Raw genomic sequence first — 18,983 nt, 5'->3', positions numbered from 1 at the left:
AACTGGATCTGTATTTACAAAAGAAGGAAGGTGGGCCCTGACCTCAAACCGTGTACAAAAAAATCTGTTGAAAAGGATCAGAGACCCAAATCTAAGAGCCACGACTTTAAAACTTCTAGAAGAAAGTATAGGGAAGCATCTTCAGGATCTTGTCTAGGCATTGGTTTCTTAAACTTTAAACCCCAAAATACAAGGAATAGAAGATAACAGTAAAGAAATGGGATTTCATCAAAATTTAAAAATGTGTGCCTCAAAGGATTTTATTATGAAAATAAAATGACAGCCGACACAATGGGAGAAAAATATTTGGAAACCACATATCTGATAAGGGCTTAATATCTAGAATATAAAAACAAATCCTTCAATTCAACAACAAGAAAACAAAAACCCAATTTTTAAAAATGAACTGAAGACTTGAATAGATATTTTTCCAAAGATAGGTAAATGGGCAGAAAGCACATCATTAGCCATCAGGTAACTGCTGATCAGAACCACCATGAGATAACATTTTGCACCCACTAGAATGGCTGCTACTAAAGAAAAAAATACAGAAAATGACACGTGTTAGAGATAATGCAGAGAAATAGGAACATTCATTCATTGGTGCTGGCAGTGTAAAATGATACAGCTGCTGTAGAAGACAGTTTGGTAATTCATCAGAAAGTTAAGTATAGGAATACCGTATGACTTAGCAGTCCCATTTCTAGTTATATCCCCAAAATAATTGAAAGCAGAAACTTGAACAGACATTTGCACACCAGAGTTCATATGGCATTATTTATTCATTATTGCTAAAAAATAGATGCAACCCAAGTGTACATCAACCGATTAATGGATAAACAAAATATGGTATTTACATGCAGTGGAATACAGGCTTACCTTAGAGATACTTTGAGTTCAGTTCCGAACCACCGCAAAAAAGAGGATATTGGAATAAAGCAAATCACATGAATTTTTTAGTTTTCATTGCATGTAAAAGTTATGCTTATATTATACTATAGTACAGTAGATGCAATAGCATTACATCTATAAAAACGATGTACATACCTTAATTAAAATGAGACATGGTATGAGTATAAGCTGTTGGAAAACTGGTGCCGATAGATTTGCCACAAACCTTCAATTTGTCAAAAATGTGGTATCTTCAAAGTGCGTTAAAGTGAAGCACAAAAAAACAAGGTATGCCTGTATTATTCAGCCATAAAAAGTAATGAAGTTTTGATACAGGCAACAACATGGATGAACTTTGAATGTTTGTGAACATTTCACTCAATATGAATGTATTGAGTGTATATAATGTATTGAATGTATATAAGCCAGATATAAATGTTGTATGATCCAACAAATATGAAATAATTAGAATAAGTACATTCATAGTCAGAATCTAGAATATTAGGTTACCAGGGACCAAGAGAAGGTAGGGAATGAGGAGTTAAAGGTTGTAAAGTGTACAGTCTCTCTTTGGGAGGATGGAAAAGTTTTAGTAATGGATATGGGTGATAGTAGAACAATATACTGAATATAGTTACTAGCACAGAATTATTTATTTGAATGTGTTAAAAGAGGAAATTTTAGGTTATATATATGTTACTAGAAAAAAAATTTAAAGCAAATCCAAGGAAATTTAATACAGTGAACCCTAAATTAAACCATGGGTTATAAATAATGGCACAATTTTTAAAAATAAGCTTTCATAATTTGTAACATGTATCACACCAATGCAAGGTGTTAATAATAGGGGTATTTGGGAACCCTGTATATTTTATGTATGATTTTTCTACAATCCCATAATTATCTTACAAAAGCAAAATGACGGTCAGCAGATGGTATTGAAAATGTTACAGCTGTCCTTTGATTTTGTTCACCTGTAATTTATATCAGCAATTATTTTCGGCTCCAAAGAAAAATACTGTTTTAATATACTTTAGATTTTCAGTGCCATCAGATTATTTTTGTTCAGTTAAATAAGGAATATATATATATATCCTTGATTAATCACAACCGATAATCTCTATTTCAGACTTCACTGTAGAAATGAATTCGAAAAAGAATGATTTGAGAGATTTCTGTTCAAAGGTGTAAGATAGGGGAATAGATACAGCTGGTGACTTTTTAAAAAAAATTTTAATCCTTAGATTAATCATAAAAAAAGAAAATGTGCAAAGATTTTTTATATAGGTCATTCTTCCAAATGGTCTTATTTTTCTTGCACCTCTTCAACAATCATACAACTTGGATCTTCAGTGTAAAATTGTGCATGAATAGATTCTGGTTGCAAAGTTATATGTTCTGCCTCTCTTCCTTTAGGATATCTGTGTTTTTAATAGTTTTGTTTTAGTTGTATGTCTAGTTTCTCTTAGGTATTTGTAGTAATAGAAAATTTCCTCTAAGCAAAATTTTACTAGTAAACAAATAAGCTTTGCTGAAAGAGAACATTTCTACAAGAGATTATATTAGAACTGGACAAAACCAAGTTTTATTTAACATTTTAGTGGTTTTTAAAAAGCAATTGGGTATTGTAATTAGTTATTGGTTCTTTTTTTTAGATACAGTTTTTAACTTTACTTTTTTTTAATTAGGAGAAATTGAATAGAACATCCATATATATAAGGTGTATATGTTTGGTTTTTCAGAAATAAACATTAGATGACTAATTTTTTTTTATTTTTAACTTTTTTATTGTATAGTATAACATATATATAATGCAAAGAAAGAAAAAAGCAATAGTTTTCAAAGCACACTTCAACAAGTAATTATAGGGCAGATCCCAGAGTTTGTCATGGGCAACTCTGGGATCCTCTCATATTTTTCCTTTTAGCTGCTCCAGAATATAGGAGGCTAGAGGACTTAAATATTTTTTTATCATCATGACAGACTTTTTTTCCTTTTTTTGTGTGTGTGTGTTTGTGAAAAATAACATATACAAAAAAGCTATAAATTTCAAAGCGCAACACCACAGTTAGTTGTAGAACATATTTCAGAGTTTGGCAATTCCACAATTTTAGGTTTTTACTTCTAGTTGCTCTAAAATGCTAAAGACTGAAAAAGATGTCAGTTTAATGATTCAGCATTCATATTCATTTGTTAAATCCTATCTTCACTGTATAACTCCGCCATCACCTTTGATCTTTCCATCCCTCTCTTTAGGGGTGTGTGGGCCATAGCAATTCTAAATTTTTCATATTGGAAGGGTCTGTCACTAATATGGGGTAGGGAGATGAAACTTTCTGATGTTCTGAAGAGGTGGGGCTAAGTTTCAGGACTTATCTGGAACTGCCCTATGTGGTATAGAAGGCTTAGGTCAGCTGCACCCCCGAATCACCGCCTCTGTTGCCCTCCTGTCCCTTCTCTAACTTTTCCGTGGAGCAGGGCCAATCTCGAGCTGCTCTATTTGACCATCTTCCCGGAAGTCTAGATGATTAATTTTTAAACTTTTTATTAAGGTAGAGATAATTTAGTACGGCTTTTGCTCATCATAAAATTCTTGTCTATTATGGGAAGAAAAGATACCCAGTTTAGTTTTCAGGCCAGATTTTAAAAAAATGGTAGCCCTTGAAAGCCTAATAGTTTTTTTACCTTTTTTTAAAATTAGAGAATGTATCATGGAAAGCTCTGATGACTGAAAAACTATTTTAGATTAGAATATTTAAGAGCAATTATATTTTAATAGTTCAGATTGTATAGCTGTTTAAATATTTGTCATGTAGTTTTGAATTTCTTCTGTTTTTCTGCATAAATGTACTTCTTTTGGTAAAAAGGAGAAACTGATTTACTTGGAAAGCTCTACTGTTGTCTTTCTTGCACCCATGTGAGTACTCTGTTTTTACTACCTCATGCTGTGAAGATAAACAGATAACCTTAAAAACAGTTTTTCTTCAGGCTATCAGATGCTTCATTGGACTCATTTTTCCTTGTGATAGCAAGTTATTTCAAAGTGTTCTAGGTATCCATTTTTTCCAAGGAAATGCTTAAGTTCTGTTTTTCTCTTGCAGATTGATTATACTGGAACAGAGCCTTCCAGTCCCTGCAATAAATGTTTGTCCCCAGACATGACACCTTGTTTTTGTGCCATTAACTTCACACTGGAACATCCATTTGAGGTGTGTGTTTCCTTAAAATGTGTTACAAAAGTCACAGTCACTGTTTTAAAAATATTGATATTTCATTAAATGTTTTTTTTTAACTAATTATTTTCTTTTAGTAGAGAAGTAACTACACTTTTGAGGAAGATTAATTATATGCTTGGCTGTTGCTTGTTACTGTTCTGGTAATTAAATACATTTATTTGAATTCTTTACTATAGTTAGTGCTTTAAAGACAAAATTTAAAAATCATTTTATCTTTTCATTGGAAAACTTTGTATGAATAATTCAACTTTATATAAAGTTTATATCTATAAGTTCTTGAATTTCTAAAATTGCTCTCAATTTTTTTGCATGTTCTTAATACTAAAATAAGTTTTTCCTTAGAAAATAAATACTAATTCTCCCATTTGTTACTTATTCTGTCAGATGTGAAGCATTACCGAAAATACAAATGCATAGTAAAACCTCATTAATCTTTTATATTTTGATAAACAGATAGAACTCTACTTGTGTATGTGTGTTTCTTTTGCATTCACACTGATCTACCATGCTTTCTGGTAACTGAGCAGATGCTAAAAGATATAAACATTCAAAAATGTTTTATAGGTGTGGAAAGCACGAGTTTATACTCCTTCCTGTTTGTCTGAAAGTCGAGTTTAGAATGTTTTATTCCTCAGAGAGCAAAACTGCATTACTGTGTCAATTTTAGATTTTCTACAATTTAGATTTTCTGCAGATTGTGGTGACCTTTGTAATCCCTGGTCAGTGGTGGCCATCTAGAGATTGTAGGTGCTCTTGCTCTGAGATAAAGGCTAGAATAATGCTGCCCCTGAAAAAAAAGTGTTTTAAAGAAACTTAGGAAAAGTTGGGAATTTAATTATTTTATTTTGTTCCAGAAGTAATAATGTATAAATTCAAAGCATCTATAATGGTCCATTTTTTAAAATGTGAAGGGCAGACTGTAAAGATGCATTAAGTTCTGATTTTGTCAGAAGAAGGCAAGTTAGAGATATAAAAGAGAATCTTAGTGATTTAGACAGTCCATTAGTCTCCTCTCCCATTCCCGAACACTTATTTCAGAACTTCTCTTCTGCAAAGGTGATCATCCTCAGATTCATTCTCTTGTGGGCTCTGTGTTCCATCACAAGCCCAAACTTTGAGTTGGAGTAAAGCCTTTTCAGGGAACTTCAAGTAAGTTATTTTGTCTTGGTATTCATTGAAAGGATCTCTTTTTCAATTTGCTAATTGAGTTTACTGTACTAATTCTTTTTTTTTTGTACTGATTCCTAATAGAGATTTATAAGTACTTTTTTAAAAATGCCATATTTATAGTCTCTGAATATTGCTGTTAAGAAATTTTGACACTCCAAAAAACATTTCCTTTATATAGAATGAACAAGTTAGCATAATTTGACAGTGGAAAAACAAGCTTTAAATATATGATTGTGCTTGTGAAAATATCGAATGAAATAAAGCACACTTATGTAACTAAATTTCTTTTATTTTTCTGAATTCCATTTAATTGAGGATAAGAATGTAGACAAAGAGTTAGCAACTGGGAAAGAGAAAGTAGCTTACCACATGTTGCTACCTTTAAAAATCTTAGTTGTTCACGATGACTTCTTAGCATCTTCTAGATAATAGTATTTGTTGATTATCCTTATTTCCCAATTTGTTTTTAGATTGGTGCAACTAAATTACAGTCAAGTATATCTCTTAATCATTATAAAATTACTCAATATCTAGTCAATTACTTATTTACTCACTGCATTGTATAAATCGAAACTATCTCAGAAGGATAATAGGTTCTTAGAGGCTTATTTTTACATATAAATAGTACTACTATGAAATATTTCAGGATATTTTCAAATTTTATTCTTGGATTCTTGTAACATATCTTCTTTAACCATATTTAAATTTGTGTCATTTTTGAGATTACTAAATACTAGTAGAGTTCACCTGTTTAAAATGATTATAAATTCCAAATTAGTGAAGTCCAGATTACATAACTTTTAATGTATGCATGAAACAAATTATACATAATAGCTTTTATATGAAAATATTTTCTTTGTTTCTCTAGGGTAATGTTTTTATGTATTATGGACTGTCTAATTTCTACCAAAACCATCGTCGTTATGTGAAATCTCGAGATGATAGCCAGTTAAATGGAGATCCTAGTGCTTTACTTGTAAGTAAAATGATGGAATATGAAAATGTGATATTTGTGAAATAAGAACATGTTGTAAATGTTCGGTTAGAAATGTTAAAGTATTTAATAAGATTAAAGTGAAATTAAAGTGTAACTTGTCATTTATAGTTTGTGAGGGTTTTAAGTTAAAATACCCCTCCCATCCCCTGGAATTTGTACAGATTAATTATTTCTTATAGTTAGGAGACACGCTACCTGCCTGTTCCTAGTAATGTCATTGGACTTTCTCCTTTATTGTTGTTAATTTGTTTATAATGGGATTTTGATGGTTCTAGCATTATGGGTATATAAATTCATTCCATTTGGGTTTGTTCATTATTACATAAGATAAGAATGTATAAATAAACTGCTTTCAATTTATGAGATTGTTTTTAGAATTGAATATATATGCTTTGCATTTTTTAACTTGTGGGAACCTTTGGAGTCTAGAGGGGGATTACTTAAGAATTGTCTAGGGAGCTTTTTGAAAATAAAGATTCCAGAATTTTCATAAGTCTTATATTTGAGTGTCTTCAGGGATGGAGCTCTAGAACATCTGTTTTTAATGAGCTCCTCTTCTAATGTCCAGCCTGGTTTGGGAACTATGGACCAGGGAACCTTAGTTTCTTGTTCAGTTTTCCATTGTACAGGTTGATGCCTATGTATTTTATGTTGTTACTGCCAATGCAGTAAACATTCACAGGCTCAGAGCAATGTAGGAGTTTGTAATTCTATTAAAATTGGCATGGAAATGTAATTTAGTACTGTGTTGACCATAATGGATCTGATAACCATATAGCTTAGGTTATCCTCTTGGTTTTATTGCTAACTACTGATGTGTGGGGTTATAAGTCTGTTTAAAGATTCCCTGGCATACACAGGGTTCTGGTTTGGTCTGCAACATTTTTCGACCCATATGGTGTTTATTCCTTAGGATCCACTTTGTAAGTGATGTATGGTGAGACATGCCAAGATCCTCGACCTATTTGAATTTGATTATAAAAGTTTGGATGTGTTCAAAGACCCAGAAGTGTTGGCTGACTTACAGTTCTTTATTTAGATATATACTTTGTCCACTAAGGGTGAAAGAAGGTGAGAATAATCCCTTTCTACAACTTCAAGCAGAGTTGTTAGGTTAGATTAGGGATTTGCAAATTTTTTCTGCAAAGGGCCAGATAATCTGTATTGGCTTTGTGGGTCATAGGTTGTATTAGTTTGTCAGGATGCTATGACAGATATCATATATTGGGTTGACTGAAACAAAGATTTTATCGGCTCACTGTTTAGAAGGCTAGAAGTCTAAAATCAAGACCTTAGTAAGGCAGTGTTTCTCCCCAAAGTCTGTAGTGTTCTGGTGCTGACTTGCCACAATCCTTGGCTCTTCTTGACTTGCGTCTCTGGCTCCTATCACTTGGCGATGCCCTCTCCTTTCTTTTGCTTTTCTAGTTTCCCTTGACTTCTGGTTTCTTGTGCCTCCCCGTGTCTTTCTCTGACTTCCGGCTTCTGGTTTCTTCTCTTTATGAGACCTTCAGTAATACGGTTTAAGACCCACCCTGATTCAGTCAGCCACACTTTAACTAAAACTAGCATCTTCAGAAAGTCCTATTTACAAATAGTTTCATACCCACAGGAAGGTGGTTTAAGAATAAGAACATGCCTTTTATTGGGGTACATAATGCAACTACATAAGGTCTCTGTTGCAGCTATTCAGCTTTGCTGTTGTAGAGTCAAGTAGTCATAAATGGCACATACACGAATGGGTATAGTTGTGTTCCAATAAAACTTTATCTACAAAAACACTTTGGTGGGCCAGATTTGGTCCACAGACTGTTTTTTGCTGACCTCTGAATCTAGACCAAAAAGAATGATTTTAAGGTGACTTTCAGAAATTTAAAGAAGTTGATAATGGACGGATTGGGTGGGCAGCAGTGGCTCAGTGGCAGAGTTCTCACCTGCCATGCTGGAGACCCAAGGTCAATTCCTGGAGCCTGCCTGTGCCAAAAAAAAAAAAAAAAGAATGGACAGATTGAAGTCCAAATTACTTAACATTGTGTATAAGGCCCTTCAAAATCTGGTATCAACCTACCAATCCAGCCTCGTTGTTTTATGCTATGTCTTTAATGTACCTTTGACCTAGTCACCTCAGCCCATGTTTGCTGCTTGCTAACCATGTGCTGTGGTACAAGTAATCTGCCGTTCCTGGAGTTTACCATTTCATTTGCCTAGATTGCTGTTCTTATTCTTTCCTGGATGTCTTCTTATCTCAGGGTCTGTTGTTTTCCTCAGTATCCTTTGAAGCAGTGATTTCTTAATGTTTAGTGTGTTCCTGAATATTGTGTATTTTTATTTCATCTGTACTCTAGTCCAAGGCACCATCATCTCTCTCACTTTCTTCAACAAATTTGTTTCCCTACATCATCTACTCTTGCCCTGTCCCTTCCAGGCTTTTGTCCACATAGCTATAGTGATCTTTAAAAATCAAAATAACTACAACTTCCTAACTTAAAAGCTTTCGGTAGTTTGCTAGCGTTTGGAATTAACCTCAGGGTCTGTGAGCTGTGTGTAACTCTGTAATATCATCATGTGCTATTCTCCCTTTTGACAGATCTTGCTTACCTTCTACCTCCAAAGAAATATCAAGTTCTTTCTTAATAGCATGTGCTGTTTTCTGCTTGAAACTCTCTGCTGCCTGCTTTTCACATAGCTAATTCCTATTCTCCTTTAAGGTCTTAATTTACATGATACTCCTTCCATAGGCAAGCTTTTTATTACTGTAGTCTAAAATCGCCTCTTATCCCTCTGCTCATCACTCATATAGCATCTTCATTGGGAATACTGTAATTTATAACTATATATTCACTTATTTATTGTTTCCCCAACCAGACTATAAGCTCATGAGGGCAGGAGTGTGACTTTCATTTATTGCCATATTCCAGGTAGAAGACATTTAATAAATACTTGTTAAATGATAAGACAGTTTTATCTTTGCTCTTATTTCAGATTATAGTTGGCTGTATTTAGTTCTGTTTCCTTTTCTACATTATGGGCTTCTTAAAAGCAGGGGCAGTATTTTATTCATTTTTCTGTTTCTAGCACTTAACATGGTACCTTTTGTACGTTAGGTGCTCAATAAATGGTTTTTCTAAGCCGATTTAGTTCAAAGCCCCTAATACTGCCTAATTCTGATACATAGGTAGTAAATTTTATTTTTCTTTCTTTTACTTTACCTTAAGATTTAGTGACTAGAATACATTTGCCCTACTATGAGTTTATTTACATTTAATAACTTTTTTTTGAAAGCACAGTTTTCATTTAAACATTGAAAAAATAATAAGCTACTTATACATTGTCAATTGGCCTCAGAGTGCAACAACTTCATCAGTATAGATGACCTGGGGACCAAAGAGCTGAGAATTCAGATATTGAAGAGAATTTATAAGATCATGGAACATGTGTCCTTAGCTTTTCTCTGGTCTTTTTTTTTAACGTGGCAGGCACCGGGAATCAAACCCGGGTCCTCTGGCATGGCAGGCAAGCATTCTTGCCTGCTGAGCCACCGTGGCCCGCCCTCTGGTCTTTTTTATATTCAGTTGCTTTTCCAGTATAGACAAAGACAGCGTGAATATAAGTCAAGATTGGTTGGTGGTGGAAAAGGGCTGAAAGTCCTGACCTGAGTTAAGTATTTCAAATTGAAAGCATTTTGGTCTGTTTATATCTTTTGAGTCCTGGCTCTTGTGACTTACAGTCCCAGAACAGCTCAGATATTCGCCTAACCTCAGACCTGTTAGTCTCTAGTTTAACCCTACAATTGCCGCATTTCCTTGAGATTTTCAGTAGAGCTAAAATCAGAGCCAGATCTGGAGGACTGGTAAGTTTAAGTGCTCTTTGCCTTGCCAGGATTTCATTTTCTTGTTACCTGGATGTATAGTTCAATGAAGATTGGTATATTTTAGGAATCTTCATTAGACTCACTCAGCCCTCCCTCCTTCCTTCCTTTCTTCCATTTTGATTTTATAAGGAAGACCTAGATAAATCAAGGGATTTGCCCAAGGTCACTTACCATATAACTGGAACCAGAACCTCCAGTTTTCTCTTTTAGTTTAAGACTCCTTTTGTTATGTCACAACTGGATCGACAGTAGATCACCTCTTAATTTTTCTTGGACAAAAAACTCTTTGTGGTACTGTTTCTTTGTTAATATGAAAATTTAAAAGATGCCAATTTAATACATGCATATATGACAAAATATGTGCAAGTAAAGGTTACCTGAAAAGATGAAGTAACATTAAGGAATACATTATATTTAAATGAGGTGTTATCTATAGTCTGTGCAAATGAGAAACATATAGGGTTTGAATTTTAATCAGTAATTATGATTAGCCCAGAATTCGCTTAAAGGCCTGTGTAATAATTTCTCTCTTCTTTTCTTTCTGAAAACTAGAATCCCAGTAAGGAATGTGAGCCTTATCGAAGAAATGAAGACAAACCAATTGCTCCTTGTGGAGCTATTGCCAACAGCATGTTTAATGGTATGCTATATATATATTTATCATTAGGACATTTATCATTAGGACAAGCTCAATAATCTGTCAGAGATTGTATAGTCTAGTAAACATGAATAAAATTAAGAAATTCAACAACTTTAAGATAAATATTCGATTAGGCATTATGTGGGATATTATGCTTTGCTAATTTCTTTTGAGCATTTTAAAATTTTAAGAATGGATTTCTATCATTGGGAAGAAAAATGACACTGAAGCAGAGATATTCTGCCACCCTTTCTATTTCATAGAAGTTAAAATAAAAGCCAAGATTTGTTTATACCATTAAAAATGAGCTATAGTGGATAATTTAGATCAGCACTGTCTACTATAGACATAATTTGAACCATAGATGAGAGCCATGTAGGTAGTTTTAAATATTTTAGCAGCCATAGTAAAAGTAAAAAAAAAGTGAAACTGATTTTAATATATATAAAATTGTACCCAATACATCCAGAATATTATTTCAGTGTGTAATCAGTATGTAAGTTATTTAGATATTTTGTATTCTTTACTGTGTCCAAATGTTATTCTTCTAACACGTACCTGTTTGAACCAACTGTATTTCATATGCTCAGCTCTGTAGCCATTCTTGACTAGTGACTACCATACTGGACAGCACAGATACAGAAATACATAAGCTTAGGAGCTATTTAGGAATGCATTGTATTAAAAGAAAGTGAAGAGAAGCAGATGTACCTTTTTAATTTGCGTTAATGTTAAAACATTTGACTACCGTCAGCCAGCTGTATAGCAGAGTAACCTAGAACTGTACTGAGGAAAAAGTCCATGTAGGAGTGTAAAGTTACTACAGATAATTCACATATGAAAAATCAACTGAAAATACAAATCATATGCCTTCTTTATCACAACCACTTTTGGAAATAATACTAAATTTTCATTTCTCATAAAGTAAAGCAAGCACTATGGGTTTTCAGCAGGTATTTAGTAATATCTTCCTTTTCTTGTGTTTAGATACATTAGAATTATTTCTGGTTGGTAATGAATCTGAACCTATACCCATTCGTTTGCAAAAGAAGGGTATTGCTTGGTGGACAGATAAAAATGTGAAATTCAGAAATCCTCCTGGAGGAGAAAGCCTAGAAGAACGGTTTAAAGGTAAAATTACTATATCCCTTTTAAAATATAAACGTTTAAAAGTATAGAGCTAGGAGTTCTAATGAAGTACCTAAATTTTCTTATATTTTGAATTTTTTAAAAGCTTATACTTAAAAACAACAACTCCTTCTGTAAAACAACATGCAAAGTTAGGTAAAATGTAGTACATTCTCAAGTACTGAAATTCTAAAGGAAAATACTTTTAATCTTGAATTGAATTTCTGTGGTGCTTTCTTATAAACATTTGAGCCATAATCATTTAAAACTGCAGCAAAATTTCTTTTATATGTGAACTCCTGTTACTTATTATCCAAATTTATTATTGTTTCTCTGCACTTTATTTTCATAATATAATGTTTCTTACCATGATATCTTTGCATTAAGTGATGCACCTTTTAGTATATATTCAGTATCCTACTTTTTGTATTCTCTTATTTGAGATATTTTGTAGTTTTTGTTATGTTGTAACGTGAGAAATTGTTTTCTTTCTGGATTTTAAGGTTAATAATATATTTATAGCTTTGAAAGTAAGAAATGTACTCAGATTGTGTATTGCACATCTTTATTTTAGTAGAATGTGGATTTTCAGTGAAACTGTTACTAGAATTGAATTTTTCCCCCATCCCTTCCTGCTTTTTTAAGGTACAACAAAGCCAGTAAATTGGCTTAAACCAGTATACATGCTGGATTCTGACCAAGATAATAATGGATTTATAAATGAGGATTTTATTGTTTGGATGCGTACTGCAGCATTACCTACTTTTCGTAAGTTATATCGTCTTATAGAGCGGAACAGTGATTTACATCCAACTTTGCCAGCTGGACGATACTATTTGAATATCACATACAGTATCCTTTTTTTTGGCTATTGTACAGATTCATAGAACTTGAAAGAAAACCTAGTCCAACCTTCTTAGTTGGAATGCTATTTTGTGCATTAATTTTGATCTCTGCATTTTTATATGAATATGTATAAAAGTATACATATGTTACTTTAATTTATATCTTAAAGTTTATATCTTCCAGATATGTGTTAAATTTTTATATACTTTGTGCTAGGATTTCAAGCATATTATTTGGTAAAACTAGTTCAAAAGGAGCTACTTGATTTATTAATAGCTGTTTGTTATTATGAAAGATTGTAATTGAGCTTCACGCAAAGGCCAACAAATGAACCTAATAATAAATAAATGCTGGTGGTACAGAGTTCTTTTTTTTTGCATGGGCAGTGTTCTAGCTTGCTAGCTGCCGGAATGCAATATACCAGAAACAGAATGGCTTTTAGAAAGGGGAATTTAATAAGTTGCTAGTTTACAGTTCTAAGGCTGAGAAAATATCCCAATTCAAACAAGTCTATGGAAATGTCCAATCAAAGGCATCCATCCAGGGAAAGATACCTTGGTTCAAGAAGGTCGATGAAGTTCAGGGTTTCTCTTTCAAGTGAGAAGGCACATGGCGAACACAGTCAGGGCTTCTCTCTCAGCCGGAAGGGCACATGGTGAACATGGCATCATCTGCTAGCTTTCTCTCCTGACTTCCGGTTTCATGAAGCTCCCTGGTAAGCGTTTTCCTTCTTCATCTCCAGAGGTCGCTGGCTTGTGGACTCTGCTTCGTGGTGCTGCAGCATTCTCTGCTCTCTTCAAGTGTCTTTCATTCTCCAAAATGTTTCCTCTTTTACAGGACTCCAGAAACTTATCAAGACCCACCCAAATGGGTAGAGACATGTCATCACTTAATCCAGTTTAACAATCACTCTTGATTAAATCACATCTCCAGGGAGATGATCTGATTACAGTTTCACACATACAGTATTGAATAGGGATTATTCTGCCTTTATGAAATAGGATTTAGATTAAAACTTGGCTTTTCTAGGGAACGTACATCCTTTCAAACCAGTGCAGACAGGTTCAGGGAAATTATAGAGCTATTTTAGTATATGTTTTTAGATACTTAAAGTCAGTGAGTATGTTAGTTCACATCATTATAATCATAACTGTTGCTCTGCTCTCAGTATCAGAACATTTTTATTGTTAGTTGTATTGTTCCACATTGCAGTTTTCAGTGTTGATATTTATTCTGTTCTGACTATATGCTAGCACTGTGCTAAGTACTTTACGTGCATTATTCTATTTAATTCAAGCAGTAACTTTATGGGGGTAACTATTAGTCTATTTTGCACATAGGCAAACAGGAACATAGAGCCTTTAAATAACTCACAAGTTTATACAGATAATGAGTTTCAGTTCATATCCAGACTGTTGGCTTCAGAAGCCATGACTAACATCAGCCACCTCTGTAGGCTATGTTCCCAACTTCTTGATTCAGTCACACTATTTTATATCACCTGGATGCAGGTCTTTTCTAGGAGAGAAATATAGGGCAGTTCCTTTCATTCTAAACAGATTCCTTACATCTTTTAATCTCTAGCCTATTACTTATATATACCATGAGTGAATTCCTAAATGTTAGCATTTTAAATGTTTACTGTTCATCATGGTGTTTTTATTTTCTTAAATTACCCATAGGTATATAATTTTTATAGTTGGTTAGTAAATGTCTATATTAATAGATCCAGTTTCAAATATGGGTTTTTTTGTTTTTGGGATCCTAGTTTCTTGGTGTTGCACCTAAATACACAGCTGAATATGGCCTGATAGTGGAGACTGAAGGTGACCAAGTTTTTGAAACTAGACCCATATAGGAGCTATTTTGAGCAGAGAACTACTTCAGGGGCTGGTAGAAAGGACATGATCCTGATGATATATCCAAATTAGGGGGCAGTGTTATCACAATTACTCAAAAATTCCAGTTAAGAGAAAAGGGAAGATTCTAGCTTGTGGCCTAGAGTATAATAAAGTGAAGTCTATGGGAGCATCTGGGAATTCTTTTTTTTAATTTTTAATTGAATTTTTTCTCTTTTATAAAATCTTCATTATAAATGGTTGATGTTAAAAATGTTAAACATGTGAAAGTCGTTACTTGTGAAGTCATTTGTGTACTCTAGCTGCAGAGATGTAACATCTAGTTCATTGCTATGTATATGAGTACAGATTTTCTTCCTGGACCATATGGTTTGAGTTTGCTCTCTTTACCAGAGTCATAATAGTGAAATCAAGCTGTATCTGTCCTATTATGTTTGGCTTATTTCACCCAGCATTTTTTCCTCTAAGTTCATCCATGTTGTCATATGCTTCAAGATCTCATTTTGTCTTAACTGCTGCATAATATTCCATCATGTGTATATACCACATTTTGTTTATCAACTCATCGTTTGATGGGCACTTGGATTGTTTTCATCTTTTGGCAATTATGAATAGTCCTGCTGTTGAACATTGGTGTACAAATGTCTGCTCGTGTCACTGCTTTCTACTCTTCTGGGTATATATCTAGTATTGGTATTGCTGGGTCGTAGGGCAACTCGATATTTAGTTTTCTAAGGAACCACCAAACTGTCTTCCACAGTGGTTGTACCATTATACATTCCCACCAGCAGTGAATAAGTATTCAGATTTCTCCGTGTCTGCTCCAACATTTGTAATTTCCTATTTGTTTAATAGCAGCCAATCTTACAGATGTGAGATATCTCATTGTGGTTTTGATTTGCATTTCCCTTGTAGCTAATGATGATGAGCATCTCTTCATGTTCTTTTTAGCCATTTATATTTGCTCTTTGGAAAAATGTCTTCATATCTTTTGCCCATTTTATAATTAGATTGTTTGTTCTTTTGTTATTGAGTTGTATAATTTGTTTATATACATAGAGTATCAAACCTTTATCTGATATAGGGTTACCAAATATTTTCTCCCATTGAGTTGTCTGCCTCTTCACCTTTTTGACAAGCTCCTTTTAGGCACAGAAGCTTTTGATTCTATGGAGTCCCCATTTATCTGTTTTTATTTCATAACCGTCTGGAAATTCTTAGCTCCAAGAAAGCTGACATACAATTTATATCAAGAAAGTCTGCAGCAGGGATCCCAGGCATTGGGAGGAAAACTGGCAGGAGGAAAGTAGAGTGTAGTGCAAAATGACAAGAAGTAAGTTTGGGCCTGTAAAACATTAGGGGTTGTTCTAGTTTGCTAGCTGTCAGAATGCAATATACCAGAAATGGAATGGCTTTTAAAAAGGGGGAATTTAATGAGTTGCTAGTTTACAGTTCTAAGGCCGAGAAAATGTCCCAATTAAAACAAGTCTAAAGAAATGTCCAATCAGAGGCATCTAGGGAAAGATACCTTGGTTCAAGAAGGCCGATGAAGTTCAGGGTTTTTCTCTCAAGTGAGAAGGCACATGGCAAACACAGTCAGGGCTTCTCTCTCTCAGCTGGAAGGGCACATGGCGAACACGGCATCATCTGCTAGCTTTCTCTCCTGGCTTCCTATTTCATGAAGCTCCCCGGGAGGTGTCTTCCTCTTCATCTCCAAAGGTCGCTGGCTGGTGGACTCTCTGCTTTGTAGTGTTGCTCTCTCTGAATCTCTCATTCTCCAAAATGTTTCCTCTTTTATAGGACTTCAGAAACTAATCAAGACCCACTCAAATGGGTGGAGACATGTCATCCCCTAATCCAGTTTAACAACTGTTCTTAACTAAATCTCATCAACCAGGGAGATGATCTCATTACAGTTTCAAACATACAGTATTGAATAGGGATTATTCTACCTTTAAGAAACGGGATTTATATCAAAACATGGCTTTTCTTAGGGGGCATATATCCTTTCAAACCAGCACAGGGGTTAATTATCAAAATTGAGTACAAGATGGAAACTAGATATTAGAAACAAGGCAGCAACTCATTTTATTAAAAGTTGAGTTACAGATAGATAGTAGCATGGTTGATTTAATACTGGATTTCCCAGAGTGTTGGGTTAGTTACAGCTCTTAAAATCATTCCTGCCTCAGGTTAGGATTGGTCTAAGAAACTAGTGGAGCCATGTCTGCCATTTGGGGTCATAGGACCCTGAATATGGCAGTGGAGAGTTCCAGAAGCTAAAGAAATAGGTGGGGCCTAACACTTGACTCAAAAGATGTTTTTGAAAAGGTTGTAAAATTTTTTGTGTCAGGACTTAATTCTGTCTCCTTCTCTATGCCATATCTTTTCAGAATCTTGGGACTCATCTGTGTAGATAGCTCACCCAACACATTAGTGTCCCATTTTTAAATATTCTTCACAATTAGGTGTCCTTCACCCTCCACTTCTACTCTGTTTTAGCTATCAAATATGCGTCACATCATGAGTTTTATCATTGCTCTAAACCAGTCACTTAAAACTTTAGTGTGTTTCTTTCTGACCTTGTGTTTCAGGGCACTCTCATATTCTTATAATTAACTCTCAGTGCACGTGCTCATTGAACTCAGAGACTTCCAGTCCCTTCATTCTCCCCTTTCTCCTGGTGTTCAACCTCCTCTCCCTATGTATGTTTCATTGTTCATCATAGTTGTACTTTTTCACATCATATTCCTTGTGACCTTCTGACCCTCTGTAATGAGATCAAAAGTATATGAAAAATGGGGCGGGCCGCGGTGGCTCAGCGGGCAAAGTGCTTGCCTGCTATGCCAGAGGACCTCGGTTCGATTCCCGGCCCCAGCCCATGTAACAAAAAACGGAAAAACAAAATACAATAAAACAAGAAAATGTTTAAAAAGTTGTTTCCCTTTCTTCCTTCCTTCCTTCCTTCTATCCTTCCTTCCTTCTCTCTCTGTCTTTCCTTTAAAAAAAAAAAAAAAAAAAAAAAAAAAAAAAAGTATATGAAAAATGATAAAGCCCTTAAATTTGATTGTTTTTGCTTATAAAATATTTTGGCTTTCACTGCTAACATTTAACTTGCTTGAATACCTTCAAGATTAATTTTTTGTGTGAATCAAACCCTTGGGTAAGTTATTTGTGTATCATAGAATTATACAAATGAATTATAAGCAATTAAATGCCAACTTATAAATTATATTTTGAAAATCAAGCTACTAGACATGGAAAAGTCTTCCTATACAGCTTTTCAGATTACCCTGTACATTCTTTCGATGGACGAAAACGGATGATCTTGAGCACTATTTCATGGATGGGAGGAAAAAATCCATTTTTGGGGATTGCTTACATCACTATTGGATCCATCTCTTTCCTTCTGGGAGTTGTACTGCTAGTAATTAATCATAAATATAGAAACAGTAGTAATACTGCTGATATTACCATTTAATTTTATATTCTGAAAACAAATCTACTGCATGTGCATCAAGGCCAGTCCTATTGAACCTAGCTTTCAAATGCTAATGTCTGGTTAGTATGTCATTTTGAAGTTGGCACATAACACTTTTTTAAAAACAATCTTTGTCCTTTGCTTCTTCCCTGTGGATGACTTATAAAAATATACAACAGGTATAAAACAAATTAGCTATATTGATCATATCAACAGTGTAACTGCTGAAATGGCATTCTAAATGTTTGCTTTTTATTGGGATAGGCCACATGATGCATAGAGCCTCTTTTCATGTGAAACACATCCACTGCTTAAGTGTTTATGTTGTGTTGATATTGTATTGACGCTGTATATGTTTGCCTATTGTGTGACGAAAGAGATTGCAAAATGTATGAGTAAAATGACTTGCTAACCTTTCAGGTTTCAGAGTTACCGAAAGATGAAGAATGACCAAGTTTAAATAAAACACTTCATCATTTTCATGTGTCATGTATAAAGGCTTAAAGTACCATCTTTGTTGAGGTGGTTCATGTATTCAGTTTATCCAGTACAGTTCTTTGTCAAGCTTAGCTTCTATTTCAAAGGACATGTTAACCATGTCTAACATAGGAATTAATGGTCACAGCTGAAGAGATGAGGTAGGTCCCAGATAGGAGAATTTTAAATTCTTTTTCCATTTGGTTAAGTTTGCAGTCAGGAATCCCAACTCACTTGAAATATTTTTACATGTGATCATTTCCCTTGAAGCTTATCTTTATAAGGGAAGAAAGGATATAGTTGAGCTGGGAAAACTGCTTGGCAGACCTTTATCTTCTGCCTCAACTGTAAACCAGATGTAAATTCTCAAAGGAGATTGCTTTTGTTCTT

At 34.2% G+C, this 18,983-nt stretch overlaps 1 protein-coding gene across 1 annotated transcript in view; it reads left to right on the top strand.

Moving 5' to 3' along the window:
* TMEM30A (transmembrane protein 30A) overlaps positions 1–18,983 on the top strand; it is a 64,423-nt gene that overhangs the window by 34,370 nt on the left and 11,070 nt on the right. Inside the window, exons 2-7 of the mRNA XM_077162246.1 lie at positions 3,993–4,100; positions 6,166–6,273; positions 10,715–10,802; positions 11,790–11,933; positions 12,576–12,782; positions 17,923–18,062. Coding sequence (XP_077018361.1) covers positions 3,993–4,100; positions 6,166–6,273; positions 10,715–10,802; positions 11,790–11,933; positions 12,576–12,782; positions 17,923–18,062 — 795 coding nt within the window. The remainder of the gene's footprint in view (positions 1–3,992; positions 4,101–6,165; positions 6,274–10,714; positions 10,803–11,789; positions 11,934–12,575; positions 12,783–17,922; positions 18,063–18,983) is intronic.

Source organism: Tamandua tetradactyla, chromosome 5 (assembly GCF_023851605.1).
Source record: "Tamandua tetradactyla isolate mTamTet1 chromosome 5, mTamTet1.pri, whole genome shotgun sequence".
Taxonomy (NCBI): Eukaryota; Metazoa; Chordata; class Mammalia; order Pilosa; family Myrmecophagidae; genus Tamandua; species Tamandua tetradactyla.
Note: the sequence above shows the minus strand (reverse complement) of the source record. Positions and strands in the feature narration are given on the sequence as shown.